This window comes from Barbatula barbatula (assembly GCF_947034865.1).
Source record: "Barbatula barbatula genome assembly, chromosome: 20".
Lineage (NCBI taxonomy): Eukaryota > Metazoa > Chordata > Actinopteri > Cypriniformes > Nemacheilidae > Barbatula > Barbatula barbatula.
Genome location: NC_136783.1, coordinates 9,596,590 through 9,612,327, shown reverse-complemented (window position 1 = coordinate 9,612,327; position 15,738 = coordinate 9,596,590). Strand labels below are relative to the sequence as shown.

General features: G+C 37.7%; 2 protein-coding genes across 4 annotated transcripts; one reads left to right on the top strand and one right to left on the bottom strand.

Moving 5' to 3' along the window:
* Positions 1-1,783: 1,783 nt before the first annotated feature.
* Positions 1,784-14,092, top strand: hap1 (huntingtin associated protein 1). 3 transcript variants are annotated; one of them, XM_079482399.1, is made up of 15 exons: positions 1,784-2,188; positions 7,428-7,504; positions 7,609-7,725; positions 7,940-8,031; positions 8,173-8,296; positions 8,595-8,673; positions 8,782-8,912; positions 9,031-9,105; positions 9,869-10,080; positions 10,170-10,385; positions 10,468-10,781; positions 10,900-11,094; positions 11,346-11,448; positions 11,997-12,046; positions 12,614-14,082. In XM_079482399.1, exons 1-14 carry the CDS (start codon positions 2,041-2,043, stop codon positions 12,028-12,030), a joined length of 1,917 nt encoding a protein of 638 aa, XP_079338525.1. In that variant the 5' UTR covers positions 1,784-2,040; the 3' UTR covers positions 12,031-12,046; positions 12,614-14,082. The 3 variants fall into 3 exon arrangements, with proteins under 3 accessions (XP_079338525.1, XP_079338526.1, XP_079338524.1); XM_079482398.1 differs by lacking the exon at positions 11,997-12,046 and having other exon boundaries at positions 1,950-2,188; positions 12,614-14,088; XM_079482400.1 differs by lacking the exons at positions 11,346-11,448; positions 11,997-12,046 and having other exon boundaries at positions 1,814-2,188; positions 12,614-14,092.
* Positions 14,093-14,352: 260 nt separating this feature from the next.
* LOC306909062 (uncharacterized protein) lies at positions 14,353-15,088 on the bottom strand (the record flags this gene model as incomplete). The annotated part of the gene is made up of 3 exons (XM_079482424.1): positions 15,064-15,088; positions 14,498-14,706; positions 14,353-14,426 (listed from the first exon to the last, which is right to left on the bottom strand). Exons 2-3 carry the CDS (start codon positions 14,703-14,705, stop codon positions 14,353-14,355), a joined length of 282 nt encoding a protein of 93 aa, XP_079338550.1. The 5' UTR covers position 14,706; positions 15,064-15,088.
* Between the last annotated feature and the right edge of the window lie 650 nt (positions 15,089-15,738).

Below are 15,738 nucleotides of genomic sequence, written 5' to 3'. Positions count from 1 at the left end.
TGAATTGTGTGTCTGCAGTCTCTAAAATGAGTTACTTTAGATTTAGTAGAATTCCAAAAAATTCCACTTGATTTATAGATGTCACGTACATTAATAGTGTTCATTTGTTCGACATCAGAACGCTGTCAGTAATTAAATAAACATTAAATTAAAGCTAAAAGTGAACACAATTTAATGAATTCTTTTTTCATACATTTTAAAGTGGGAGGAAGGATATAGACTGACCTTTGTCTGGTCCGTCTGACTTGGTTTAGGCTGCTGCTAATTTAGTTGTAATCTGTTTGGCAAGGTGAGATGTTCTTAGACCTCCAGCAATGATGTCTAAACACAGCTGTTATGTCTTTGTTTGAATATCTATACCTGGTTTGGATTACAATGCTTGTTTATAGTCTTTGAAAGATTTTGGTATTAATTATATTACTTGTTTGCTTTTTTCTTCACTGTCTATTTATTATTATGGTTATTGGTTTATGTCATGATGACTAACAACTGACATACATTTAGTTTAAGTAAGGCAGTAATTCTTTTTATTCATATCTTTTTACCGTCATCGGGCACTAGGTTTATCAAATATGACATTTATAGATAGGTGGCAAGTAGAAAATTTGGTCAGATTTTAATTTCATGTGATGACATGACCTGCAGTCCCTTATACCCCTTCAGAAGGGGCTAAAACATATTTTGTAGAACATTTGGATCTTACAGTTTCTGTGTAACTGTGATGTTGGTGAAGTTTCCTCATTCTCTGTCTTTCGTTCTAAGCTCTCGGTGTGTGGTTTCAGGTCAGATTTTAATACCATCTCATGTGGTGACAAGACCTGCAGTTCACTATACACTGAATATTTCTATGGGTGTAAATTCATGTTTAATAGAGCCCTTTCAGAATTGTGCTAGAAGGTTTTTGTGACCCAGATACGAGATAAGCAACATTTTAGAGTAACAGAATATGTGATAAAAATATATGAAGAGTTTATTGGCAAAACACATAAATGTGTTTTTATTGTGTTAGTTATATATTTTTTAGTTAGTATTACTTTATCAAAACAACGCATCTTTAAATTGATATGACGTGGAATGCTCAATAAAAACATGACTTTTGAACATTTATCTGTTTTTGAAAATGAACCGTTTATTTATTTTATAAGTAGGCCTATGTATATATGGGTTGTTGACAAGTAAACGGTACCATGTGTCCTATGGTGCAACAGCAAAAATCTAGAAAATAAATGTCAGTAATATATTATTTTATATTAAATAAAAGCATTAAATTGTAAAACAGCATTTGCACACATGGACACATGGAGTTTATTTGTCAGCTACCCATACATACAATATATATTTTAATGATATATTTTTAAATAAATATTTACAGTAGTTTTATATTATTTATAAGTTAATTAAGGCAAATATTATTGGCTCGTACTCTTATAATGGAATTGACTCCACATTTTATTCAGCTAAAGATGTTACATGCTAAAACATTTGACAGTAAGATTCACACATGGATATGTGTTGTTGTGTGTGAGTCTCCCTGCAGCAGTATTATGACATTAATCTGGATCATACCATATTCTCTTTGCACGGGGGTGGGTGTTTTATCTACAACACTAGCTTTTTAATATCAATGGTATAAATTCCCTCATAACAATCCCAACAATACCCAAAATCCCAAGTAGCACATCTCCATATCACAAAAAAAGATCAAATCTTAGATATATAACACATATCTCCTCAAGTTGTCCTTGGCCGGCCTCCTCACACAGTTGAGCTCCTCCTGTGGCTCAGTGCAGCCAGGTGAGTCTGAGCTGCCATCAGTTACCAGCAGTAGTGACACACATGCACTTCAACAGATCTAAAAACAACTTCAGCACTGAGAACGCACAGCCGCTTGTGCATTGGTGCATTTCAGGAAGACTTACACAGACGGATGCAGATCCCGGTGTCAAAAATTAGCTGAGCATACACAGCAGACTGAGAGAGAGAGAGATACGGACAGACTGCATCGCACAGAGGGGACCGCAGTAGAGCTGAGGTTCAGAAATGGAGGAAGGGAATGTAGAGGTCTGGAGCACTTCAGAAATGGACGAGAGCGAGAGAGATAGCAGCACAAGCCATGATGAGGACGATGAAGAAACTGAGGAGGAAGATGCACCCGACAATAATGGATTGTGCAGAGAGCTGGTACAAGGTAACGGATGTTGAGTTGTTTTGGGAAGGTGAAGGAACCAAGATGGAAGAGTTAGGGAGATGAAGGTCATAAACACTGCAGTGGTAGTGATGTGCAGCCTCATGTGCAGAAGGTCTTGCACACACACTGTGTGTTTCAAACAAACAAACAAGAAAGTGCAAGAACACAATCAGTTTCAGTTTTAAAGTATCATGTAATTGTAAGTAATTGTATATATGTATTTTGTAAAATGACAACAGTGTGAACAGATACGTGATGAAATAAAAGTGACAAATGAAATGAAAGGGACAGTGTGGTAAACTAATAAGGCAGCATTAATGTTAACAATGTGAAAGTAAATTTACAGAAATTACGAAGAAAGATCAACTGAAGTTGACACTAAATGTTCTTACATTTATACATATTTATACATATTTTCTGCTTAGGTTTTTGATTGACAGTTTTGACCTTGTGAATACGTGGAACGTGTGATACGTGTTTGAAATGTTTCAGATAAATCGCAGATAACCTTTGTTTGACGTGTGCTAGATTTTCCTGCACCTTTATTTACATTATGCACAATCACATCTCACATTCATTAAAGGGAAAAACTCTAAGAAGGTCTTAAAATGTCTGTTTTTATTACTTTCTTATTTATAGAAATTATAGAAAGCTAGAAATTAAGTTTAACCGTGCACTTGGGTTTTTCTGGCTTGATGTATAGAAAGATGTAGGACGGCCCTTAATTCTGTTAATCACTTTAATCTGTCCTGTCACTTATCCTGAATACAGAAGATCAGTGGAGCTTGTAGTGTGGGTTATGTTCTTACTATCCTTATGTCCTTTATTCAGTCAGTGACGTAAATCACAGCTGAACTGAACTCCTTTCAGGTGTGTTGAGCAGATTTAGCAGACTCGGCCATCGGCCAGGACATGTGAAGAATAGGCACATGACACTTACAAACACACACTTTATACTTGCTGACGAAATTCATCCGTTTCAGGAGCCACAAGTGACATTGGACATCCACAGCGATACAGAAGTAAACAAAAAGTCCCTAAAGCCAAACAAGATTATATAAATATATTACACTGTAGATGAGCAAAAATATACTTAAGTATTAATGTGAAATTATGTAAGATGACATGATATTATTATTATTATTTCACATCTGGTTAGCTTGTCTGTGTTTGTATTTTTTATATAATGTTGTGTTATCTTGAAAATACTGTATCAATACTGAGGGAATGGCACAACCTGTCCATGTTGGCATCTTATTATTGTTTGATTGAATGCACACCCTTTGACGTCTTTGCCTTATACGTGTAATTATTTATTTTGCTATCTTGTGAGATGAAATGGTCAGGTGTTTTTTATCATTTATAATTATAATTATTTAAATTAGACAGTAGCTCAAAGGTTATTTCAGAGAAACTTCAAGAAAGAACCTTATTATTGATGATATATGATATTTGATATATATAATACATTTTTGACTCATTAAGATTTTTAGTTTGTGGATATACACTTTAAGCTGTTGTTACCATTATTAGCTTCTGCTATTTGGGTTTGGTTTAGAAGGGCCATAGAGAGTCATTGAAGATACGGAACCTTCAAACTTATAGACTATTTAATAATTGCTGTTGTGGAAAGCATATTAAACTACTTTAAACGGCAGATAGCAAGTCAAAACTTAATTTTCCTCGTACATATAAATTATTGCAGCTGTCAAAGCCTGTATGTGCATGTAGCTTGTACTTGAATGACACACCTGCTGTCTAACCTGTAGGGAAGATATTTCTTTGCCCTGGAATTGATTTGTTCTCTTGTTCATTTCTCCCGTACATTTCAGAGTGTTTAAGTGTTGAAGGTTAAATCTTTCAATTATGTGGAGTCTGCTGTGCCAAGCTGCAGTGCTATGAATCTCTGTCAAGCTCTTTTAGCAAAGTCAATTCCTGCTGAGCTTTGTTATGCCTCAAGGAAAGACATCAAGTGAAAACACCAGTTTAAATATACGAAAGAAGCAGAAATCTTCAGTGCATTTATGTAAGAAATAAACTCAGTAATTTAAGTAAAATAATTATTGTTGTTGAATTATACAAAAATATCTGGAAAAATTGGTATTTGTGAGTAGCTCTGAGAATGAGAGATTTAACTCTTAATAAGGATCAGGGTAGGAGACACCGTGTTCTTGAATGCACAGACTGTCTGTGTCTAGCTTTGTCTTGGCTGGCTCACTTTGCCTCTGCAGTGCTGTGTAATGCGCCTGTACATTCAAACAAATGTAATTTATGCCTATATATTCACAACAACCACTATTCCACTAATTTCACTATTTGTTAAATACATATGCTATAAATCGTGTCCAAACATGAAGTGAAACATGTTACAATCGATCAAATGAACCCATACTTATTTTAAATATATTGTACATACATTACTCCATAATTATTCAAGATATTTTTTCATTCTAATACTTGTATCATGAAGCCTTTTGCTGTTGTCAACACTTTTGGTTTTTACTGTCAATCCTGTTGTCTCTACTGTTTCTCACAGTCAACCCTGTTGTCTCTACTGTATCTCGCTGTCAACCCTTTTGTCTCTACTGTATCTCATTGTCAACCTTGTTGTCTCTACTGTATCTCATAGTCAGCATTGTTGTCTCTACTGTATCTCACAGTCAACCCTGTTGTCTCTACTGTATCTCACTGTCAACCCTTTTGTCTCTACTGTATCTCACAGTCAACCCTGTTGTCTCTACTGTATCTCACAGTCAACCTTGTTGTCTCTACTGTATCTCACAGTCAACCCTGTTGTCTCTACTGTATCTCACAGTCAACCCTGTTGTCTCTACTGTATCTTGCTGTCAACCCTTTTGTCTCTACTGTATCTCATTGTCAACCTTGTTGTCTCTACTGTATCTCATAGTCAGCATTGTTGTCTCTACTGTATCTCAAAGTCAACCCTGTTGTCTCTACTGTATCTCACAGTCAACCCTGTTGTCTCTACTGTATCTCACAGTCAACCCTGTTGACTCTACTGTATCTCGCTGTCAACCCTTTTGTCTCTACTGTATCTCATTGTCAACCTTGTTGTCTCTACTGTATCTCAGAGTCAACCCTGTTGTCTCTACTGTTTCTCACAGTCAACCCTGTTGTCTCTACTGTTTCTCACAGTCAACCCTGTTGTCTCTATTGTATCTCATAGTCAGCCATGCTGTCTCTACTGTATATCATAGTCAGCCCTGTTGTTTCTACTGTATATCATAGTTAGCCCTGTTGTCTCTACTGTATCTCACAGTCAACCCTGTTGACTCTACTGTATCTCGCTGTCAACCCTTTTGTCTCTACTGTATCTCACAGTCAACCCTGTTGACTCTACTGTATCTCGCTGTCAACCCTGTTGTCTCTACTGTATCTCAAAGTCAACCCTGTTGTCTCTACTGTATCTCACAGTCAACCCTGTTGACTCTACTGTATCTCGCTGTCAACCCTTTTGTCTCTACTGTATCTCATTGTCAACCTTGTTGTCTCTACTGTATCTCAGAGTCAACCCTGTTGTCTCTACTGTTTCTCACAGTCAACCCTGTTGTCTCTACTGTTTCTCACAGTCAACCCTGTTGTCTCTATTGTATCTCATAGTCAGCCCTGTTGTTTCTACTGTATATCATAGTTAGCCCTGTTGTCTCTACTGTATCTCACAGTCAACCCTGTTGACTCTACTGTATCTCGCTGTCAACCCTTTTGTCTCTACCGTATCTCATTGTCAACCTTGTTGTCTCTACTGTATCTCAGAGTCAACCCTGTTGTCTCTACTGTTTCTCACAGTCAACCCTGTTGTCTCATCTGTATCTCACTCTTAACCCTGTTTTCTCTACTGTATCACACAGTCAACCCTGTTGTCTCTATTGTATCTCATAGTCAGCCATGTTGTCTCTACTGTATATCATAGTCAGCCCTGTTGTTTCTACTGTATATCATAGTTAGCCCTGTTGTCTCTACTGTATCTCACTGTCAACCCTGTTGTCTCATCTGTATCTCACTCTCAACCCTGTTGTCTCTACTGTATATCATAGTCAACCCTGTTGTCTCTACTGTATATCATAGTCAACCCTGTTGTCTCTACTGTATCTCATAGTCAGCCATGTTGTCTCTACTCTATATCATAGTCAGCCCTGTTGTTTCTACTGTATATCATAGTTAGCCCTATTGTCTCTACTGTATCTCACTGTCAACCCTGTTGTCTCATCTGTATCTCGCTCTCAACCCTGTTGTCTCTACTGTATATCATAGTCAACCCTGTTGTCTCTACTGTATCTCACAGTCAACCATGTTGTCTCTACTGTATCTCGCTGTCAACCCTTTTGTCTCTACTGTATCTCATTGTCAACCTTGTTGTCTCTACTGTATCTCATAGTCAGCCCTGTTGTCTCTACTGTATCTCAGAGTCAACCCTGTTGTCTCTACTGTATATCATAGTCAACCCTGTTGTCTCTACTGTATATCATAGTCAACCCTGTTGTCTCTACTGTATCTCAGAGTCAACCCTGTTGTCTCTACTGTATATCATAGTCAACCCTGTTGTCTCTACTGTATCTCAGAGTCAACCCTGTTGTCTCTACTGTATATCATAGTCAACCCTGTTGTCTCTACTGTATCTCACAGTCAACCCTGTTGTCTCTACTGTATCTCGCTGTCAACCCTTTTGTCTCTACTGTATCTCATTGTCAACCTTGTTGTCTCTACTGTATCTCATAGTCAGCCCTGTTGTCTCTACTGTATATCATAGTCAACCCTGTTGTCTCTACTGTATATCATAGTCAACCCTGTTGACTCTACTGTATATCATAGTCAGCCCTGTTGTCTCTACTGTATCTCATTGTTATCCCTTTTGTCTCCACTGTATCTCACTGTCAACCCTGTTGTCTCATCTGTATCTCGCTCTCAACCCTGTTGCCTCTACTGTATCTTATAGTCCACCCCGTTGTCTCTACTGTATCTCATTGTTAGCCCTGTTGTCTCCACTGTATCTCACTGTCAACCCTGTTGTCTCATCTGTATCTCGCTCTCAACCCTGTTGCCTCTACTGTATCTTATAGTCCACCCCGTTGTCTCTACTGTATCTCATTGTTAGCCCTGTTGCCTCTACTGTATCTCACAGTCAACCCTGTTGTCTCATCTGTATCTTGCTCTTAACCCTGTTGGCTCCACTGTACCTCACTGTTAACCCTGTTGTCTCCACTCTTCTTTTCCTCTGCAGTGCTGTGCTCAGAGAGAGTTGGTCAGATCACAAAGACTTATCATGATATCGAGGCAGTTACACATTTGCTTGATGAGGTGAGAGACAATCTCACACATGTTAGTTGGTGGTGTAAATTATGGCATTGTTCTTCCACTCATGACATAATAAAAGTCCCACATATGATGGTGTTTCTCTGTAGAAAGAGAGGGATCTGGAATTGGCAGCCCGGATTGGCCAATCGCTGCTCAATCAAAATAAAGAACTGACTGAACGCAACAAACTACTGGACGAACAGCTGGAATTTGCCCAGGAAGAGGTCATTAAATTACTACTTAGAGGTCATGATAAATAAACAAATAGAGAAGGTGTCCTGCACTCTCTCCCTATACAGCATACATTTTAAAAATGCTAGTCTTTACTATAAGATTTCTATTTTATGTCTGTTTTATACTGAAAGATGTCACAGATTGATGCACTCACTTTTTTTTCCTGTATACACTTTAACACTGATTCTGGATATGTTCTTACAGATAGCACAGCTGCGTCATGAGCTCTCTATGAGAGATGATCTCCTGCACTTTTATGCCAGCACAGAAGATCTCGAGCATGCCACAGAATCTGTGTAAGTGTAACAAACACACAAACAAACAAACAAACAAACAAACAAACAAACAAACAAACACACACACACACACACACACACACACACACAGAGTTATCAAGGTGTTGATTCTATGATACTAGTTTCTTACTTTTTTTTCAGACTTCGAAAAGATACACAGATACGGAGTGATTCATCAACGTGTCTCAGCAGCTATGTAAATTATGACTTTCTGCAACAGAAACTCAAGGGTTTGGAGGAGGAGAACTTCAAATTGCGCTCAGAGGTGAAGTAAATATAGCTCGTAGTTAATAGTGATTAATTTCGGTTAATAATATGTATACATATTAACACCTTTTTCTAAGGTCATGAGGATTCAGTTTTTTTGCATATCTGTGCATAATTCTTCATTGAAAAAAATTTGGAAATGTATTTATAAATCATGATTTCTGGGTGAAAATGTTAATCACAGATGCATGTTAGCTAATAAGACCCACTGTCCCAAAAAATACAAACAAACTGGTCGGTAATCATCAGTACTATGTCACATATTAGTGTTTTAATATCTATAATTTATCTTTCAGGCTGATGAGTTAACATATGAGACCAACAATTATGAGGAACAAGAACAGCGGCTTATGTTGGTGTGTGTGGATGAGCTCTGTGAGTAAACTACATTACCCATAATGTCCAGCTCATCATTCAATATCACATAGAAGTTTTCTCCATAACATACTCACGATTCCTGTTCTTTTTCGACTCTCTCGCCAGCGACTGTGAGTAAGCAGGTCGTATCACTGTCGGAAGAGTTGGCACGAAGGGTGGAAGATTCATTAAGACAACAAGAGGAGATTAGTGGTCTTCTGGGACAGATAGTTGACCTGGAACAGCGCTGCAAAGGGGTTAGACACCTTACACATGCACGAACACCACAAACGCACACTTTAAAAAATATAGAAGATGTGGTGCAGAATTATTTGATTACTATATATTTCTTTATAATCAACCTTATTTCTTTAGCTCACCTCTGAGAACGAAGAGCTGACCCAACATCTGAACGCCTCACGAGAAATGCAGTCACAGCTTAAAACCGAGGTAAGATCCTCACTTCAAATCACCACAGATGTTAAAAACAAAGATGACAAGCATTTTTAATGGCTCTTTATTTAATAAAAGCTCAACTGATTTCCTCAGTATTAGACCACACATTACAGTACAGTAGTGGCAAAAAAAGGGAAGTCTTCACCCTTCATTCAAATACTGTATATTATGAAATATGTATTGAAAATGTTATATGCATGTTGCATAGCTGCTTGTTGTGTAAACTGAAGAATTTAAGGCTTGCCAACAAAATGGTAAAAAATTACAATAAACTACTGTAGTCAGAAACAAGAAATTATCAACAAAATAACGAATTTCTATGCATTCTCTCTATTCCCAAATATTTTTGTTGAATGAAACAATGGTGCAACACTATCTCTTTCTTGAAATAAATCTTTATTTATTAATTTATTTACCTTTTCTGATGGTTGTAAAATAAATACCTTAACCAAGTGCTATGTTATATTCACTTTGTGCCAAACTTCTCACATTTTAATGCGTCACCTTCTGAGTCATTAAAAATAAATATTGTTCAAATATCGCATTCAGATTTCTGGCCACTAGTGTGCTACTTTTCAATTGTTTTTCCTGACATGTGTTGTCTTGTAAGATTAATACTCTTTTGTGATATTTTAAAATGGCGCTCCTATCACAATTAAACATTAAGTTTTAATTTAACAGCATAAAATGATCATTCTAATGTGCTGCTAAGATGTGATATTATCATTGACAAATCGATGTCTCCCTCTGGTGGCAGCTGAAGGAACTGCAGGAGAGATATTCTGAATGTGAGGATATGTTACACGAAGCAAGGGAAGATATAAAGAACCTGCGTAATAAGAGTCTTCCTAACAGCACCGTGCAGCGTTACAGCACCCTGGCTGCCATCTTCCCGATGGACTCACTTGCAGCTGAGATCGAAGGAACCTTCCGGAAAGGCCTCGACAGTCCGGCACCCACTGAATACAAGTCAGTCACAAACTCAGTACACCTGACTATGTTTGTTATCTATACCCAACACATGGTTCACGTAAATGACCATGACATTTCTGTCGCAGGAATCACCCATTGCGCGTGTTTGAGACGGTGAAAGTAGCCAATCAGGTGACTCGGCTGCGTTCTCAAAGCCAGTCTCCTATGGTCCCCGGTTCGAGTCCTTCATCATTGCGCTCAAGTCGAATCAGTACGCCACATACCAGTTATTACGAATACGACTCTTCCAGTGTCAACTTAGAAGATAAACACTCTCCTCCGAAACACGCAGAGGATCATGGGTCAGTGTGTTGTCAGTAATGTATGTTTGTGATTTTCACTCTACAAAATGATTATGAATGATAACACATATTTCACACACAGACTGCAGGAGTTAAAGCGTTTGGGCGAGCCTGGGACACCGGGCGGGCAGGATTTAGAGGCAGCGCTGCGGTCTCTCTCAGAGCGACAGGAGAACCACACGTCAGAGCGGCCGTTCTTCGAGGTGGAGAGAGAGAGGAAACTGCACGCCCTGCAGAGCAGAAGCAGCGGAGGTGGATCCAGTGGATTCCTGACGCCAAATGACAGTGTCGTATCCACAGGAACCAATTACTCCGGTACCTCTACACACTCGTCTGGATCAGGATCCTCCCGCTCGTACCTGCCTGAACGTCTGCAGATAGTAAAGCCGCTGGAGGGTGAGCAGACAGAGATTACATACTATCAAGTGTTTTCTAAGAGGAACTTTTAAATTCCCTCCAGTCACATTTCTTTCTAAGAGGAAAGTTTAGTTTGTTTTCTTGCTGTTGTCGGCAGGTTCAGTCACTCTGCACCAATGGCAACAACTTGCGAAGCCCAATCTTGGAGGCATCCTTCAGCCACGGCCCGGTGTCCTCACCAAAGACTTCAGAGAGCTGGACACAGATCTTCAGCATGTCTACAGCCTCAACGACCTGGAGGAGGATGAGCCGGATCCGTCCAAATTTCCAAACCTCCTTCATGGCACCGTTGGTAAGAAGCATTCACCTGCAACAACACAACATTTATCTGGATTATCTTAAAGTGAAGGCGTTTCCAAATAGATTTTTTTGTTCGGTTTAACAAATTTGAATTGAATGTTTTTATACATGGCTTCATGTCCATGGCTATTATCATGGTTTTCACCCTCCTTGCTTTCTTGTAGAGCTATAGATACTGTAGGTGCATAGTTCATACAGTAGTTAAATGTTAGTGTGGGTTTGTGTTTCCTCACATCACCGCAGTCACTTCATGCGGACTTAACATCCCTCACAACTGTCCCACACACCCCACCAGTAGCTGTCAGATCCTTCATCCCTCTGTTCTCCTGTCCTCCTTCTCCAACAGGTAAGACACTCGTTCTCATAATATCTGTTTCGGAATTGTCGTCCATTCATTAAAATGGCTTTAAATGACAATTTCATAGAATAAGACACTGAGATTAGTTTTAGGATTTTTTGCACACATGGTACAAAATGTAACTGTGGCTGATGATTTTGCCCTTACTGTCTTGTTATTACTAAGCATGTTATCAAAAAAATCTTAAATCAAGATACATTTACTTGACAAGGAAAGTGATCCAAGATATTTAGTCGTGATTTATAGTTAGTCCCCATTTGCCAATAAGGAAAAATAATATTGAACTAATTTACATACCTAAATCAAGATTATTTTTCTTACACCATTGGCAGATTTATTTTTGCCTGTTTTAAACATAATCTTACTTATTATGTTACCTTCCTTGTCGGGTAAATCTATTTATTATCTAAATGTATTGAGAATTTTAAGATACTAGAAAACAAGACAAAAATGCTTCCACATTTTCATCTAGTATATACCCCAGAGTAATTTTCCTATTCTCTTATGTTTATTGTCCCTTCCTCCCTGTATAACAGGAAACGTTGGAACCGGCTCTTTGTACAGTTATAATATCATCTTCCATAACGTAAGAAGTGTCAGGCATGATTAAAAAAATACTAGGATCATTTCATAACTATAAACTTCAGGAAATCTAACTCACTTATTTTTCTAACCTTGGGCTTTATTACTTTCTCATTAACAAAACATTTTATCAAGATTTTTGTCAAAAATTCAGTCTTCTCTCCTTTACATACAGTACGTACACTGGGGTTCAAAAGTCTCAGACTACTGTAGATATCAGCCAATGGTTTAAAATGAAAATACATTTTGAATATCAGATCTCAATATGGCCTGAGACGTTTGAACCCAACTGTAGGTTTAGGTGTGAGGGGAGTGCTATTATATTGCATATTGTAATATATAACACAAGGCTTGTCAAAGACAGTTATGTTTTATTAAAAACCAAATAATTAATATACTAACACTACATTGTGCATGTTATTTATTAAAACTATCATTAAATGCATTCTCTAGTTTTAAAACCTGTATCATCTTCCATTTATTTGTAAGCATAATAATATCTGTTTCATACCAAACATGCTTGATGTGTTTTTGCTGGGGTCTCACATGGAGTCTTTCCCTTTTCCCCCAGCGGTCGGCCCCGCAGTGCGTCCGCTTGTGGGAGCTGTGAGCACATGATGACTTCATCAGGCTTCCAGCCGTTCTCTGGGTCCCCAGCGCACATCCACCCATATGCCAACCCTTCATCCCTCGGCCTGCTGCAGCTGGTTTCAGAGCACGGGATCTCAGCTTCCACCCGACCCATCTCTCCTCTCACTCAGAAAGCCCTGGCCGCTCACACCACAACCTCAGACTTTGGTAGTACTGAACAAAGAAACCGACAACAGACGCATCAGAGCATTTTCAGCCTCAATCTTGTGGAAAAACTCAGAAGTCTGGGCCTCTATAAAGTGGTTGTACGAGGCTTGGTGGATTTTAGTAGGAAAGAGACGCCGGACTCAAATAACAGTCCCACGTGAAGCTCTCAGAGCATTAAAAGAGGCATTCTGCACATCATTTTCCTTTTGGCACGCAGCTGATTTATTCCCATTTATTATGGGGCATTGTTAAAAGCCATATTGACTGAAAGACATTTCGGGTTGCTTGCGTCTTTAGAGATTATGTTTTATTTAATGTTTGTGGCACTGGTTATATAGTATATAGACTAAACCAGAAAGTCAAATACATTTGTTTTTGTACATTCATGTTCATAGGGTGTCTCTTAAGAAGGGAATTGCTGTACATTTTTGAAACATGTCCTCTCTTGTAGAGAATCTGTGTCACCATCTTTCTTGGAATCACTGTGTTTTAATGTGTGTAAATGTTGTTTTGTAGCAACACTACAGAAAAACGCACCATATCTGACTTCTGCTTTGCTTGCTGCCAACCAAGCATCAGATCTGAGAAATGTTTGTTTATAGCAGCACTTTTCTGAACGTTCAAATCTTCTTTTATTCCCAGAGAATGCATGGTACATTATGTGAGGTTATGTAGTGTATGTGCAAGCCGGGAATCATTTCAATGTCACACAAACACATTTTCACCAGTACGTTTGAATTATTTATATCGTTTTGTCAGAATCGGGGATGCAAGAATTCAGTCAGTTAGTAAACAGTGATGACGTTTCTCTTCAGTTAAGTGCTCGAGAGACACGAACACACGATTATCAGTTGATTATATATACATTCATCTTCATCCAAAATCGATGTGACTGCTGTTTTATCAACATTTTGTACTTGAAGGACATGAGATTAAAATGAAATATTTAGTGCCGTCTGTTGAGGGCGTGAAAGAGTAGTCTTATCCAGAATCATAGAATAAATATTTAAAGTTAATATTGAAATTAATATATTTAAAATAAAATAAGCAGTGGTAAACCACACCTGTCACACTTGTAGAATATGTTAAGAATTGATAAACACATTGCAAGCTTGAGCAAATAGTATTTTCACAAAGCCGTTTACTTGTCCCACATTGTAGTGAAGCCCTTGAACTCACTGTATGTAAATAATCCTGGACACTGTAAAACAATGTGTTACGTGGGAATAAAAAAATCACTGTATTTTTCCTGAATGTTCTTATTTTCTCTGTTATGTGTGTAACTCAATTTTCCCTTTTTTAAATGCATGAATGTTGAAATTGACACAACGCGAAAATGTAGACTTGCATTCAGACATAATTTATTGACAGAGATGAGGCAAGTTTTATTTGTGAACCAGTCTATGAAAACTGTATTCTACATAAAATCATCCTAAAGAACATGTGAAAATATAACCTTGATATCTATTGCCTGAGTAAGACGACGTCAAATCTGGAATCACAATGACATTTTTAGTCTGTACTCCGGCGCCCAAAATCTACCCAGCCTTGATAATCCTTAATGCAGTCCTCTTTCTGAATGATCTCTGGAACAGAACAGGAAGAATGTAATCATGTCTCTCACAGATACAGATGAGGTATTTTTATAGAAACATACCTGACAGTGCCTGTAAAATCTGCCGGGATATGAGCTCTCGCTGATCCTCAGGCAGAGGTGACCGTCTCACACGTGTCTCAGGTAACGTCCGGTCAGACTGTAGTGTGGACTCATTGGTGCTCACTGGAGCATCTTCAGAGAGAGGAGAGGCCACACACGCCACCACCAGCATCACTGTTACTGCCAATGCAATACATCTGGCCATCATTCTGCAATTGTTTAAAGTGTTAGTTTGTAATAAGAATTTACAGATAACTAGACTAGTTTTAGGATAAAACACACATGACTGGTTATAGGTTAAGTGTAATTTGAGTTGAATTTAAATGTTTATACATTTTTAAATGTTATATTACTTAAATGTATGTGTTTGTTTTTATAAAAACAAAATGAATATGCATATTACACAAACAAATATTATGTAATTTATTTTGGATTCGAACCCTAATTTTTTTATTTACAATATAATTCCCAACGATACACTTGTGTTATTTTGAGTTTATGAATGTATATGTGACCCTTAACTTTTGCACAGTAACGTGTTAAGAATATTTAAATAAATACATTACCTGAATAGTCACAAGCCAGAACACGGTCCAACACCAGGTTTACAGATCTGTTATCCAACGCCATATTCAGTTCCTTTTATATTTAATTTCTCAGTTAAAAAGACTGTTTATCCATAATATCAGATAAGTACCACTCGGTAGGAGCATATGCTTACAGACTACGTCAGACATGACAGTAAATGGAACCAGTCCTGGGAAATTCAATAAATGATCAAGAAAAAGCACTTAAATAGCAATTACAGAGAAAACAACAAACACAGACTATGGTTTGCAGAAATGAACCAGGTCAAGTACATGTAATAACTGTTTTTTAACCATCTTATAAAAGTTAAAATCAATTGTGTTAACATGGTTTAAAAATGTATTATTGATTCAAATAAGATGGAGACGTACTCTGACGCACTGTTTTTCATTTTATTGTCAGTGAGGAGACCATATCTTCCTCTCTGGATCATTACATTTATGTACATAAAGATTTTCCCTTGACAGGATGTTCTACACTATCAATAATGTCAACTAAGATTTATTCAGTTCATAAAGTACATTTAGGTAAGTACATAACGTCATGATGAAAAATTATTGAATAATACAAAAACCTATTTGTAGGATTTACATTTTTATCGCAAGTTTTTTTGCATTCAGTTTCAAGTACATTTTACTCCTGAAACCACGTGA